The sequence below is a fragment of the Grampus griseus genome, assembly GCF_964374135.1.
Source record: "Grampus griseus genome assembly, chromosome: 20".
Lineage (NCBI taxonomy): Eukaryota > Metazoa > Chordata > Mammalia > Artiodactyla > Delphinidae > Grampus > Grampus griseus.
This window is the reverse complement of record NC_139014.1, coordinates 28,996,219-29,008,539: the sequence shown is the minus strand read 5'-3', so window position 1 is coordinate 29,008,539 and position 12,321 is coordinate 28,996,219. Positions and strand designations below refer to the sequence as shown.

The 12,321-nt window shown below is 35.4% G+C and overlaps 1 protein-coding gene across 4 annotated transcripts in view; it reads left to right on the top strand.

Annotated features, from left to right (window-relative positions):
- Positions 1–12,321, top strand: part of CLTC (clathrin heavy chain) — a 65,072-nt gene that overhangs the window by 38,464 nt on the left and 14,287 nt on the right. For all 4 annotated transcript variants that reach the window (XM_082678434.1, XM_082678433.1, XM_082678432.1 and 1 more), the window contains exons 15-28: positions 2,612–2,737; positions 3,373–3,515; positions 4,969–5,203; positions 7,730–7,852; positions 8,891–9,036; positions 9,268–9,451; positions 9,649–9,841; positions 10,289–10,446; positions 10,642–10,806; positions 10,934–11,041; positions 11,124–11,291; positions 11,430–11,579; positions 11,671–11,802; positions 11,919–12,029. In XM_082678434.1, coding sequence (XP_082534560.1) covers positions 2,612–2,737; positions 3,373–3,515; positions 4,969–5,203; positions 7,730–7,852; positions 8,891–9,036; positions 9,268–9,451; positions 9,649–9,841; positions 10,289–10,446; positions 10,642–10,806; positions 10,934–11,041; positions 11,124–11,291; positions 11,430–11,579; positions 11,671–11,802; positions 11,919–12,029 — 2,142 coding nt within the window. The remainder of the gene's footprint in view (positions 1–2,611; positions 2,738–3,372; positions 3,516–4,968; positions 5,204–7,729; positions 7,853–8,890; positions 9,037–9,267; positions 9,452–9,648; positions 9,842–10,288; positions 10,447–10,641; positions 10,807–10,933; positions 11,042–11,123; positions 11,292–11,429; positions 11,580–11,670; positions 11,803–11,918; positions 12,030–12,321) is intronic.

Genomic DNA, 12,321 nt, shown 5'->3' with positions numbered 1-12,321 from the left:
TTCCTTTTCTTTCTATAAAGCTGTTAACCTCAGGCCAGTTAACTAAGGTGCCTCAGCCTTGGTTTCTTCAACCACAAGCTGTGTTTATCAAGTACCTTGTATGCCATAGGTGTTCAAGTGATAACCATGGTTAATAAGCTGTGTTGGTGGGCCTTGGAAATAACGTATTGTCAGCCTTTCTAGCAGGCAAGTTTTGTTTCTTTTTGGTTTTAAGTTATTCCTGACTCCTTGAAGGAATTTTAATACCAGCCTGAGTTAGAGGAAAAAACCTAGTCTCTTATCATTAAATAATCTGAGATGGGAGCTCAGTGCTAATATGCTACTGTTGGATATTCAGCCTTTCACCCCAGTAATGAGAATGAACATACTAAACCATTTACTCACTTTCCTTATTGATCTGTAGTTTGTAGCAGGTTGCTACATTTCATCATCACTGTTATTAAACTTCATTTTGGAGTTACTAGCTGTATTATAACTGGTGTTGTATGCAAACTGTGATAATAAGAAAAATACTTCTCTGAATCTAATCTTGAACATTAGACAAGTGCCAATTACATGCTAGCCACCAGGAATACAGAGGTTGATAGAATATGAGTTCTCCTTTAGAGTAACCTGTAAGCAGGATGAAATAGTGTCAGTAGCATTATTTGGCTCGTGCCCTAACCTTGTGGAACTGTAGCCTTGCATAGAAAATGTAAAACTGTTCTTTAGACCCATGCCTCTTGCTACCTTTGATCTTATTTTCCAGGTTTTGTTTCAACCTCACTGGCCTGCTTGCTATTCCTGGAACTCCCCAAACCCTCTGCTGCCCCAGGGCCTTTGCTTGTGCCCTTTCCCACTTACCTCTCAGACCTTCATGACCTGCTCCCTTACCTTCTTTCAGATTTCCAGTCAAATGTCACGAGAAAGGATGTCTCAGATTACCCTGTCTAAAATAAAATCTATTCCAGTTCCATCCTCACTTCCCCCTTGTCTTGTTCTCTTTTTCTTTATAACACTTAGCATTGTCTCTTCCCACTAGAATGTAAGTCTCTTTGGGGAATGCTTACTTTGTTCCCTGCTATATCTCCAAACTTTACGTTTAAGAAAACCTGAATATGTTTATATAATTGCAATTTTGATCCTAAAATTTCTAATCATAATACCTAAAGGGTAACCTTTAAATAAAAATTTTAAATATTAATAGCATTATTTTCATATATGAAATCATATGCAAATTTAGGTAATCAAGAAAGTATCCCAGTTTTTGTCTGCTTTTTTCAAATTTAAATTTTCTTTGTGAATACAAATAGTTGTCTTTTGCAGCAGAAATCTTAAACCATCCACGCGTGAGACTAGAATACCTAAGTAATCTTAGATTACTTGCCAAGTATGTTTTCTCCCTAAGTGGTAAAATGCAGAAGGTAATATTTTATATGTATATTAAACAAGATAAAGAAGATTAGTGTGTTGATGTGTGTTTAGTAGGAAAAACTTGGCCTGCTAAAATCTTTTGCATAGGTAGATCAAACATTCTCTTTAGAAATGATTATAGCAGCTCTTAGTACAGAGTTTCCATGGTGCTAAATAATACTTGCTTTAGACTTTCCTTGATGGGAAAAATCTGCAGCTGGACTTCCACTTCAGATTTACAGCCATTTTTTTGTTTGTTTGTTTGTTTAATTCAGGATTTCTTATGACTCCAGATTTAGTTTAGTGTTCTCTGAACACTTCATAGATTAATTATAATTGTTTATAATTGGGTGACTTATAAGTGCTAGACTTAGGATTTATTCTAGCCTTGCAAATAACGTTTTTTGTGGCTGTCATTGAGGAAAGTCCTGTCCTGCTTAGTTCTTCTTCAGTAGACAATCCATAGAGGAATCATTTACTGAGGAATGTTTCACTGTATATAAATGAATTCCTGATGGAAACTGTTGTTTTTTGTGCTGTACCTAATGTCTGTGGAATGTAACAGGACATGTATCAGGTAAATGCCCAGTACAGGTGTTACCTACCTGTCTATAACATCTATGTCAATCTGTAAGTAGGATTATAGCTTGGTATTTGTAACGGTAAAAGCAGTTGGCAATTTAAAGATGCTTTAAATGCTTTTTATCTTTTAAATCTTTTTTTTTTTTTTATAGCAACATGTGGTATATTTAAATTCATGGCCATCACTATCATGCTGCTCCTTTTAGGCTTCATTATAACAGTGTTAGAAGACGGCCATATAGATTGGAATGGGGAGGGGTAAAAAGTCATCAGTTTGAAACAAAAGTGAGCCAATATGCCTAATTTTGACAGTGTGACTATACCTCTTAAATCAACTACAAATTCAGTTGTTACTATTAATGAAAGTAGTCCCAGTATAATGATTTTATATCCTGAGCGCCACTGATGGCTCACAAGTCTTGTTACTTTTTTTGTAAAGGATTGTATGTGGAAAGGACCTGGTATTTTGCTGTGACTCTAGGTATTACTTCATAAAAATTTATGGAAACTGGGTTGGGCACTTTTAAGAGTAGCCAAGTTTATGTGAGCCTCTCCCACAAGTGTAGAACAGATTCTCATATTTTACACTGATAAACTCACAGAAGAAGAAAATTAAGGTTTCTTTTTTTTTTTCCAGGAAGCAAAGCTAACAGATCAGTTACCACTTATCATTGTGTGTGATCGATTTGACTTTGTCCATGATTTGGTGCTCTATTTATATAGAAATAATCTTCAAAAGTATATAGAGATATATGTACAGAAGGTAAGTAATACTTAGATAACTTTAAAATATAATCTTGTAGATTTTACTGCTCACACTGGAAATCTTCATCCTTTTGAAACTCTGTGTCCAGTAAGAGTGGTCTGCTACAATGGCTTTCAACTTTTTTTTTTTTCCAGCAGAATCCTTTCTTTGATTAAAATTTTACGTGCATTCCAAGTAGGTAAAACAAAACAGAACTGCTGTAGTTGAAAAAATTGAGTGGCCTACACCCTACTTATTTGATAGCCTTTGTGGTATCCGTATGGAGGCCATAGGCTGCAAAGCATAGTATTAAAACCATCTTAAATAAAGATATTAGAAACTTCACCTTCTAACTCCAGAAATAGAAAGGCAGTTTTGCTATGATGGAGGCCTTTTGTTTTCACAGTCATTCTGTGACTTTAGCTTCTTTGGACTTATTTGTCCTTTGGAGCAATGCTGAAGTAATTAATTAACCAAGGCAGACTTCCTGCTAAATATCTTTGTCTAGTTGTAAATTTAGACTCAGTTTATTACTGAATTTTAAAACTGAGCTTGAAGAGGGAAATGAGTTTTATTTTTTAAAACTCCTTTTGGTTTTGCTTATTAGTAACGTAATGACCTTCTTCTTCTTCTTTTTTTTTTTTAAACCATAGGTGAATCCAAGTCGACTTCCTGTGGTTATTGGAGGATTACTTGATGTTGATTGCTCTGAAGATGTCATTAAAAACTTGATTCTTGTTGTAAGAGGTCAATTCTCTACTGATGAGCTTGTTGCTGAGGTTGAAAAAAGAAACAGGTGTAGTACTGTTTTAATCTTCATAACTAAAGATAAATTATTAGTCTCTTTTAGCTTGGTAATGAATAGAAGTATGACCTGTCAGTTGCCTAAAAGCTACTCAGTAACTCATGGACCTTAATTCCCTGGAGATACCTAATTTAGAAGTGATAAGCTAGCTGTAGCTTGCTCTATTTCTGAAAAAAAAACAAACAAAACTGTTTTCTGAACTATTACAGCTGTCATATAGAATATCTGTTAATCTAGTTGATCACCTTCTTTGCATATTTATACACAGAGTCAAACCATGTAGCTATATGTTTTTAATGTAAACTATGTAAAAAGCCTCCTTTTGGTTAGGTATGATACCACCATATTTAATGACTAATTCTTCTCTGATAAATTCTTCTCAAGCATGACAAAAGAAAAGAGTTGCCTGTGTAACTCTGGGTTAAACTCATTTTTAAATTGAACCTTGATATGATAATATGAATTATGAATTTCCAGTAGAGGAGAACATAGTGTGAGTGCTTCTAATACTTATACAGTGAAGTCTTTTTTTAGCCGGGACATTTTGTGTTCAGAAAGTGCTGATGTAGTAAATGAGGTTAGTGGGTTGGTACAATAGTAGGAGGTTGGTATAATAGTAGGAGGTTACTGTAGCTATGAAAAGGTTATCAAGAATGGGGTTTAATTTTAACCTGAGGTGGTACAGGTGTTCTGCTAATGGTATTCATAGAGTTTATATCTGAATGTTTCAAACATTCAGAAAATGTTTGAGAAATTTTTAAAGTTTGAGACTAAAGTGATTATAGGTTGTAACAATTTTGTTATTTAAACCATGGTAAAAGAGTGTTGGTCATCTGGACCATTGAAATATAAGCTATAACTTAGCAAAACCATGGCCCTTGGTGGAGTGATTGTATGACTGCTAGAGGTATTAAAGCTAGAGCTTCTAAAGCTACCAGATTTTTTTCCCAGTATATATTTAGGGTACTATTTCTTTTGGCTTTAGGTAATGTTGTATGTTACTTGTGTGAAAATTAAAAGGAACTTCAGATAATCAGGCCTATTTTTTCATACCACATCTCTATCCTACTCCTAAACAAAACTTATCCAAAGTCCAGCCATTTTGTCCAGTTTTAAGAACAATCTATGAACCTATAATCTTCTTTTTTCTATATCCTGTCTAGATAATGTAGCAGATAGATCTGGGAGAGTATGAAAGACAGTCTTATATATACCTTCTGTGTAATCTTGGGCAAATCATTTAACCATCTCCAAGTCTTAGTTTCGCAATTTGTAGTAGGCGTGTTGAGAATTCAAAATAGTGTATGGGAAAGTACATTATAGACCATAAGGTACTTACATAGTGTGTCAAGAATGTGCTATTTATAATATAATATGTGTATATGTGGGGTTTTTTTGTGTGTTTCTTTTCCTTTTTTTTTTTTTTTTTTTTTTTTTTTACTAGATTGAAACTGCTTCTGCCTTGGCTGGAGGCTAGAATTCATGAGGGCTGTGAAGAGCCTGCTACTCACAATGCTTTAGCCAAAATCTACATAGACAGTAATAACAACCCAGAGCGATTTCTTCGGGAAAATCCTTATTATGACAGTCGTGTTGTTGGAAAGTATTGTGAGAAGAGAGATCCACATCTAGCCTGTGTTGCTTATGAACGTGGCCAGTGTGATCTGGAACTTATTAATGTGAGTACTGCTAGCTGAACGTGTACAGAGAAGACTGCATTTTTTTTTTTTCAAAGTAAATTTATTTATTTATTTTTGGCTGTGTTGGGTCTTTGTTGCTGTGTGTGGGGTTTCTCTAATTGTGGCGAGCGGTGCTGCTCTTCGTTGCGGTGCGCGGGCTTCTCATCGTGGTGGCTTCTCTTGTTGCGGAGCACGGCCTCTAGGCGCACAGGCTTCAGTAGTTGTGGCACGCGGGCTCAGTAGTTGGGGCTTACGGGCTCTAGAGCACAGGCTCAGTAGTTGTGGCGCACAGGCTTAGTTGCTCCGCAGCATGTGGGATCTTCCCCGATCGAGCCCACGTCTCCTGCATTGGCAGGTGGACTCTTAACCACTGTGCCACCGGGGAAGTCCCAAGACTGCATTTTTTTAAAAACCTGATATATAATGTTGGATTAGTGAATTTTGAGAGTTTCAGAGTGGTTTTAGGTAATATGGAGCATCTTTGGAAGATACATGCTCTTTTAAAAAACTTTGCTGATAATTATGAACTTAAACTGGCTCAAGTAGTTGATTAAGCTTATATTCACCCATTAACATTTAACCCCGCTAGTTTTATCACTTATGTTCTCATACACTCATATGTACACACACACATATATGTATATGTTTATATATATGTGTATGTATGTATAGACACATCTAAATTTTTAACCATATGCGAATAAATTGCATACCTCATGGCCTTATACCTCTTCATTGTGTATTTATTAAGAATAAGGATATTCTCTTTCATAACCACATTGTAGATGGCAACCTCAGTCAGTCTGACCCAAGTAGAATACTTTTTACAGTCTGTTTTATTCCAGTTTTGTCAATTGACCCAGTAATGTCTTTTAAAAGAAATTTTTTCCCTCCAGTCTAGGATTACATATTGCATGTACTTGTCATATCTATCTTGTCTCTTTTAATCCAAAACAATTCTTTACACTTTCTTTGTCTTTTATTGACAGACATAACTGTAAAAAGTCTTTTTCTCTATGTGTAACTTTTTATTGAGGTAAAATTCACATTACATTAACCATTTGAAAGGGAACGATTCAGTTGCAGTACATTTACAATGTTGTAATCACTACACCTCTCTCTAGTTCCAAATTTTCATTGCCACATGAGGAAATCCAGTCCTCATTAAGCAGTTGCTCCACATTCCTGCCTCCTTCCAGCCCCTGACAACCTCCAAACTGCCTTCCGTCTCTGTGGATTCACCTATTCTGTATATTTCTTATAAATGAAAAGTCTTTTTTAAAAAAATAGAATGTTCTTCGCTTTGAGTTTCTCTTATCGTTCCTCCTGATTAGATTTAGATTGTACGTTTCCATCCAAAATTTATTACTTAAGTGATGTTTTGTTTTTCTCATGCTATAACATGCAGAAGCACCTAATGTCCTTTTGTCCTTCATTTTGGGGGTCACTTTTTATCAAGTTGTCAATTTCTCCTATTGTATAAATAGATTTCCCCTTGCAGATATATTTCCCCTTGCAGATATTAAGTACTTTGTGAAGAGACATTTAAGACAATGCGAGAATCCTACTGTGTGTGTGTGTGTTTGCGTGTGTGTGTGCGTGCGTGTGTGTGTATGTATGGCTCCCCTGCCCCCCAGTTTTGAATCTATTGATTCTTATTCAACCAGTCTTAATGTGTTGGTTGCAAAATAATGATTTTCCAACTTTATCCCTTTCTCCGCATTTATCAGTCAGCATGCATATATTCATGCACTCATGAGTTCTGTGGGTTATAATCCATTGTTTTGATTTTCAAATTACTCCAGTTTTGACTGATAAAAATCCCATCAACCTGCCTCTCATGGCTTTGTGTCATGGTCTCATTGCTCTTGGAGCACTTTTTTGTTTCCTGGCCCAACAAGTTATACCATGCTCATTTTATACCCTCCCCAGCCCTGGATCATTCATTTTTCTGGGGAACTTTGATCCCTTTTAGTGGGGAGTACCATTAGAAACCCAGATCTAGGCTCTAGGTATATTTCCTTCTAGGGTCTTCCAGTGGTCAGAGCTAGGATATAATGCATCTATGTACATACACATTAATATATGAATATATGTATGCATATACACATGGGAAAATAAACACACAAGAATAGTTAGTAAAACACTGAAAAGAAACCTATGAAGGTGCACTAGCCCTACCAGTTATTAAAGCACATTACAGAGCCTCTGTAATTAAAACTTGGCATCCTGGTGCATGAATAGATAGTCTAGTAGAGTAGAATATGAAGTCCAAATATAGATCCCACATCAGGGTGCTTTTTAAAAGCCTCCAAAAATTAATAAGTATGTTTTTTCTGTTGATTGAATTTTAATAAGAAAAATATGGTTGTGACCTATTAAAGATACATGTAAAAGTAATGGATTTTTTTTTTGCTATAAAAAAATAAACTAGGTATAATGATAGGAAATAACCTTTTAAAAGTAAAGTCAGTCTATAAAAAGGTTTTATCTCTTACCATGAAATTAATCTTTAATATCATTTAGGTTTGCAATGAGAATTCCCTCTTCAAAAGTCTTTCCCGCTATCTGGTACGGCGAAAAGATCCAGAACTGTGGGGTAGTGTGCTGCTGGAAAGCAATCCTTACAGGAGACCTCTCATCGATCAGGTAAAATTGGCAAATGTGTTTAAGGCTCCTCTTTTTAGCTATGAATAACACCTTTTGCCTCATCATATACCAAATATACTCAAATGGATCATATTTAACTATGAGAGATGGCAGTAAAAAGTAGAAGAAAATAAAAATTGTACTAAAATATATATATATCATAAATGTTAACAAAAGTGAAATATATCTTCTCGAAGAAAATACATCCCGAAAGAGAGAATTTAATTATATAAGACTTCCTCAATTCATCATAGTTAAAAGGATAACAGTAAATTAAACATTTAATAAAATGAATAAGAATTGCTATTTACTAATACCTGAGAAGTGACTCAGTTGATTAGAAACGTTCAAGACAGTGGTAAATCAGCAAAGGATAAGAATTGGTGAGAAAATACAAATGACCTAGTGGGTAAATGTTAAATAAATCTCAATAGAGTAAGCATAGACCTGCAAAGGAGATGCGGGTTTATATCTATATAAAAATTGAAAACATTTTTTAAAACCTTAAAAATTGAAGATTGTTAATAATGGTTCTAAAATTGTTGGTAGAAGTATAAATATAGAAGGGAATAAATTAAAGAATATTAATTTTTCATTCTTAGGAAGCATTTCTAAGGAAAATTCCCAAGTTAATACAAAGCTTCCTAGAAAAAATGTTCATTGGTGCATCTGGGAACTATGCAAATAGCCAGAAATAGAGGAATTACTGAGTATATAATGCCACATCTGTATGGTTGAATTGTATGTAATCATTAAAGTGATAATGAGGAGTGGTTATTATGGATAATATTTTAATCAGGGAAAAGCTAGAAATTATGTAATTAGGGTGATTTTTTTTCAAGAGAACGAAAGTATACATGTTACAGGTATATGTGGATTTATGTAAAAAGACCTTTGGGTGGTAAATTTAAAGGTATTTTATCTTGTTCCTTCTTCTCTGCCTATTTCATTTTCTACTGAGGCCAGCTTATTCTTATTAGATAATATCATCAAAACCACCTTGACTCTCAGTACTTATTCACTGTATATCCTCTGCAGGTTGTACAGACAGCCTTGTCTGAGACTCAGGACCCTGAAGAAGTGTCAGTAACTGTCAAGGCTTTTATGACTGCAGACCTTCCTAATGAACTCATTGAACTGTTGGAGAAAATTGTCCTTGATAACTCTGTATTCAGTGAACACAGGTATCCTGTGAAGAGGGATCTATTGGCTCTTTATAGTTAGTCTTTAATTATAGCCTGTCAGTTTGGAGAAGGAACAGAGACAAAGATTAAAGAATGTTGTCTAAATTCTCACTTTTCTAATACCCTCTTGTCACCCTACCTCCTGAGGCGAAATACTCTTTAGCTGCAGTGTTTTTTCTTTATGACTAATGAGCTTTTCAAACATTGCATTCAAATCTTTCTTTCTTAAAGGAATCTGCAAAACCTCCTCATCCTCACTGCAATCAAGGCTGACCGTACCCGTGTTATGGAATATATTAACCGCCTGGATAATTATGATGCCCCAGATATTGCCAATATCGCCATCAGCAATGAGCTGTTTGAAGAAGCATTTGCCATTTTTCGGAAATTTGACGTCAATACTTCAGCAGTGCAGGTAAATCTACAGATTACCTGAGTTGATTTACTAAATGTAGTACCTTGTCTTGATTCAATGTATGTATTGTCCTGTGAGAATGGGCATAATTTATTGCTGTGGCAATAGAAGAGCAATAAAATCCTAACCGTTTAAATGTAATTGCTGTGTGGTAAGATTCATTGTACTGTAACTCTGATTAAAAATTGGTTGCCTAGGTCTTGATCGAACATATTGGAAACTTAGATCGGGCATATGAATTTGCTGAACGCTGCAATGAACCTGCAGTCTGGAGTCAGCTCGCAAAAGCCCAGCTACAGAAAGGAATGGTGAAAGAAGCCATTGATTCTTACATCAAAGCAGATGATCCTTCATCCTACATGGAAGTTGTTCAGGCTGCCAATACTAGTGGTATGACTTCTCACTTTTATGTGTTTGCCACCTCAGAAAATGTACCTAAGCTAAGCATTAAGTTATATGTCTCTTCTGTATTAAGTAGGAGTTAGAGACTGCATGGCTGTTTGCCCTCCGTCTTAGTTCAGATAAAGAGAATCTGTTTTGTGAATTTAAAAGTTCCATGGGGAAGTTTAATTTTCTGTTTTGAAGTCTCAAAATTCTCACCTATCTCTAATCCAATAACTTTAAGGAAAAAGGGGATTCACCTATTCATTTGGTCAGTAATAATACAGAGGCATAATAGAAGTTTCACTATTTTGATGCCTTTCACTGTTTATATTTGTTATTCTCTATACTGTCTCTTTGAAGGGGAAATTAATAGCAATTCTCATTTGCTTCAGTGAAAAGATAAATGTTGGTATGTTAGTGTTTGGGTTTACTTATTTGTTTTTCTATACCTAGGAAACTGGGAAGAACTGGTGAAGTACTTGCAGATGGCCCGTAAGAAGGCTCGTGAATCCTATGTGGAGACAGAATTGATATTTGCACTGGCTAAAACGAACCGCCTTGCAGAGTTAGAAGAGTTCATCAATGGGCCAAATAACGCTCATATCCAGCAAGTGGGTTTCCTGTTCCGATTTTTTTTTTTAGGAGTGTAAAAATAGTTGAGCAACTTCATTAGCTTAGTAGGATCAAGAAGTGGCAACTGAAAGTTTCTAAGGAAAAATATTGTTTCTTAGTATTAAATTGAGTTGTAACTTTGGAAAGAAGATTAAGTTTAGGCTTACTGAAAATGGTTTTTGTTTTTTTTTCAGGTTGGTGACCGCTGTTATGATGAAAAAATGTATGATGCTGCTAAGTTGTTGTACAATAATGTTTCCAATTTTGGACGCTTGGCATCTACTCTGGTTCACCTGGGTGAATATCAGGCAGCTGTTGATGGAGCTAGGAAAGCTAACAGTACTCGAACATGGAAAGAGGTAATCTAAACAACAGTTTGAGTGAAGAATTAAGATGCTATTTAGGAATGTTCTTTAAACTGATTAATTGAATTAACCAGCCATGTTTACACTTGAGTTCACATAATTGCAATTCTTTAAATTGTAGGTCTGCTTTGCCTGTGTAGATGGGAAAGAGTTCCGTCTCGCTCAAATGTGTGGGCTTCATATTGTAGTACATGCAGATGAATTGGAGGAACTTATCAACTACTATCAGGTAATTAACTGAGTCTTTTGTATTAACTGAGATCTTTTGCCACAGATATTCTTGTCTTTAATTGCATTTTTCTCTTATTTAGGACCGTGGATATTTTGAAGAGCTGATAACCATGTTGGAAGCAGCACTGGGACTTGAGCGAGCTCATATGGGAATGTTCACCGAATTAGCTATTCTGTATTCTAAGTTTAAGCCACAGAAAATGCGGGAGCACCTGGAGCTGTTCTGGTCCAGAGTGAACATTCCTAAGGTAACCAACCTTTAATTTTAAGGCAACTCTGTAGCTAAAATGAATACTTTAATTTTAATTAAAAGAAAGGTGTTTTTTGCTGTTAATTAGAATTAGAGACCCCTATCTATCTAAAGCAATTAAATCTTTCTTATGCAGGTGCTAAGAGCTGCAGAACAAGCTCATCTTTGGGCAGAATTGGTGTTTTTGTATGACAAGTACGAAGAATATGATAATGCCATAATTACCATGATGAATCATCCGACTGATGCGTGGAAAGAAGGGCAGTTCAAAGATATCATTACCAAGGTGTGTACCTTCTTCAGAAGAGAAAGTCTTCAGAAAGAGAAAGCTCATTAGGAAGTAACTCTACCTCATGTATGGATTTTTGCTGTTTTAGGTTGCCAATGTGGAACTATACTACAGAGCAATACAATTCTACTTAGAATTCAAGCCACTGTTGTTAAATGATTTGCTGATGGTGCTGTCTCCACGGTTGGATCATACTCGTGCAGTCAATTATTTCAGCAAGGTAATAATTTTTAAAACCTCAAAACTTCATAGCAAGGAGCTAAGACATTCTTGGATAACTTTTGTCCATGGAACTTTAGCAATGTACGACATTTGTAACAAACTCTTATTTTAAAGGTTAAACAGCTACCACTGGTGAAACCATATTTGCGTTCAGTCCAGAACCACAACAACAAATCTGTGAATGAATCACTGAACAACCTCTTTATTACAGAAGAAGATTATCAGGTAAAACTTTTTGGTTCTTTCATGTATTCTCAAAACTCAGGTTATCGTTGAGTTGTAAAGTTGGTATGTTCTGCAGTAAAAACAAAAAGCCCATCATCCCTTAGGACTGTAAATAGTAGGTACTTGAGTGCCACAGATCTAAATTTAGTGAAGTTTTCAGGATTGGTAAATCTGATGTCTCCTAATTAAATGCCAAGTTTGCAGAATTCTGCCTAGATCTTGTCCAAGTTAATGCTTTAGAAAAATACCTAAACATCTAGACTGTAGACTGCATTGAAAAAGTTTTTGAGCT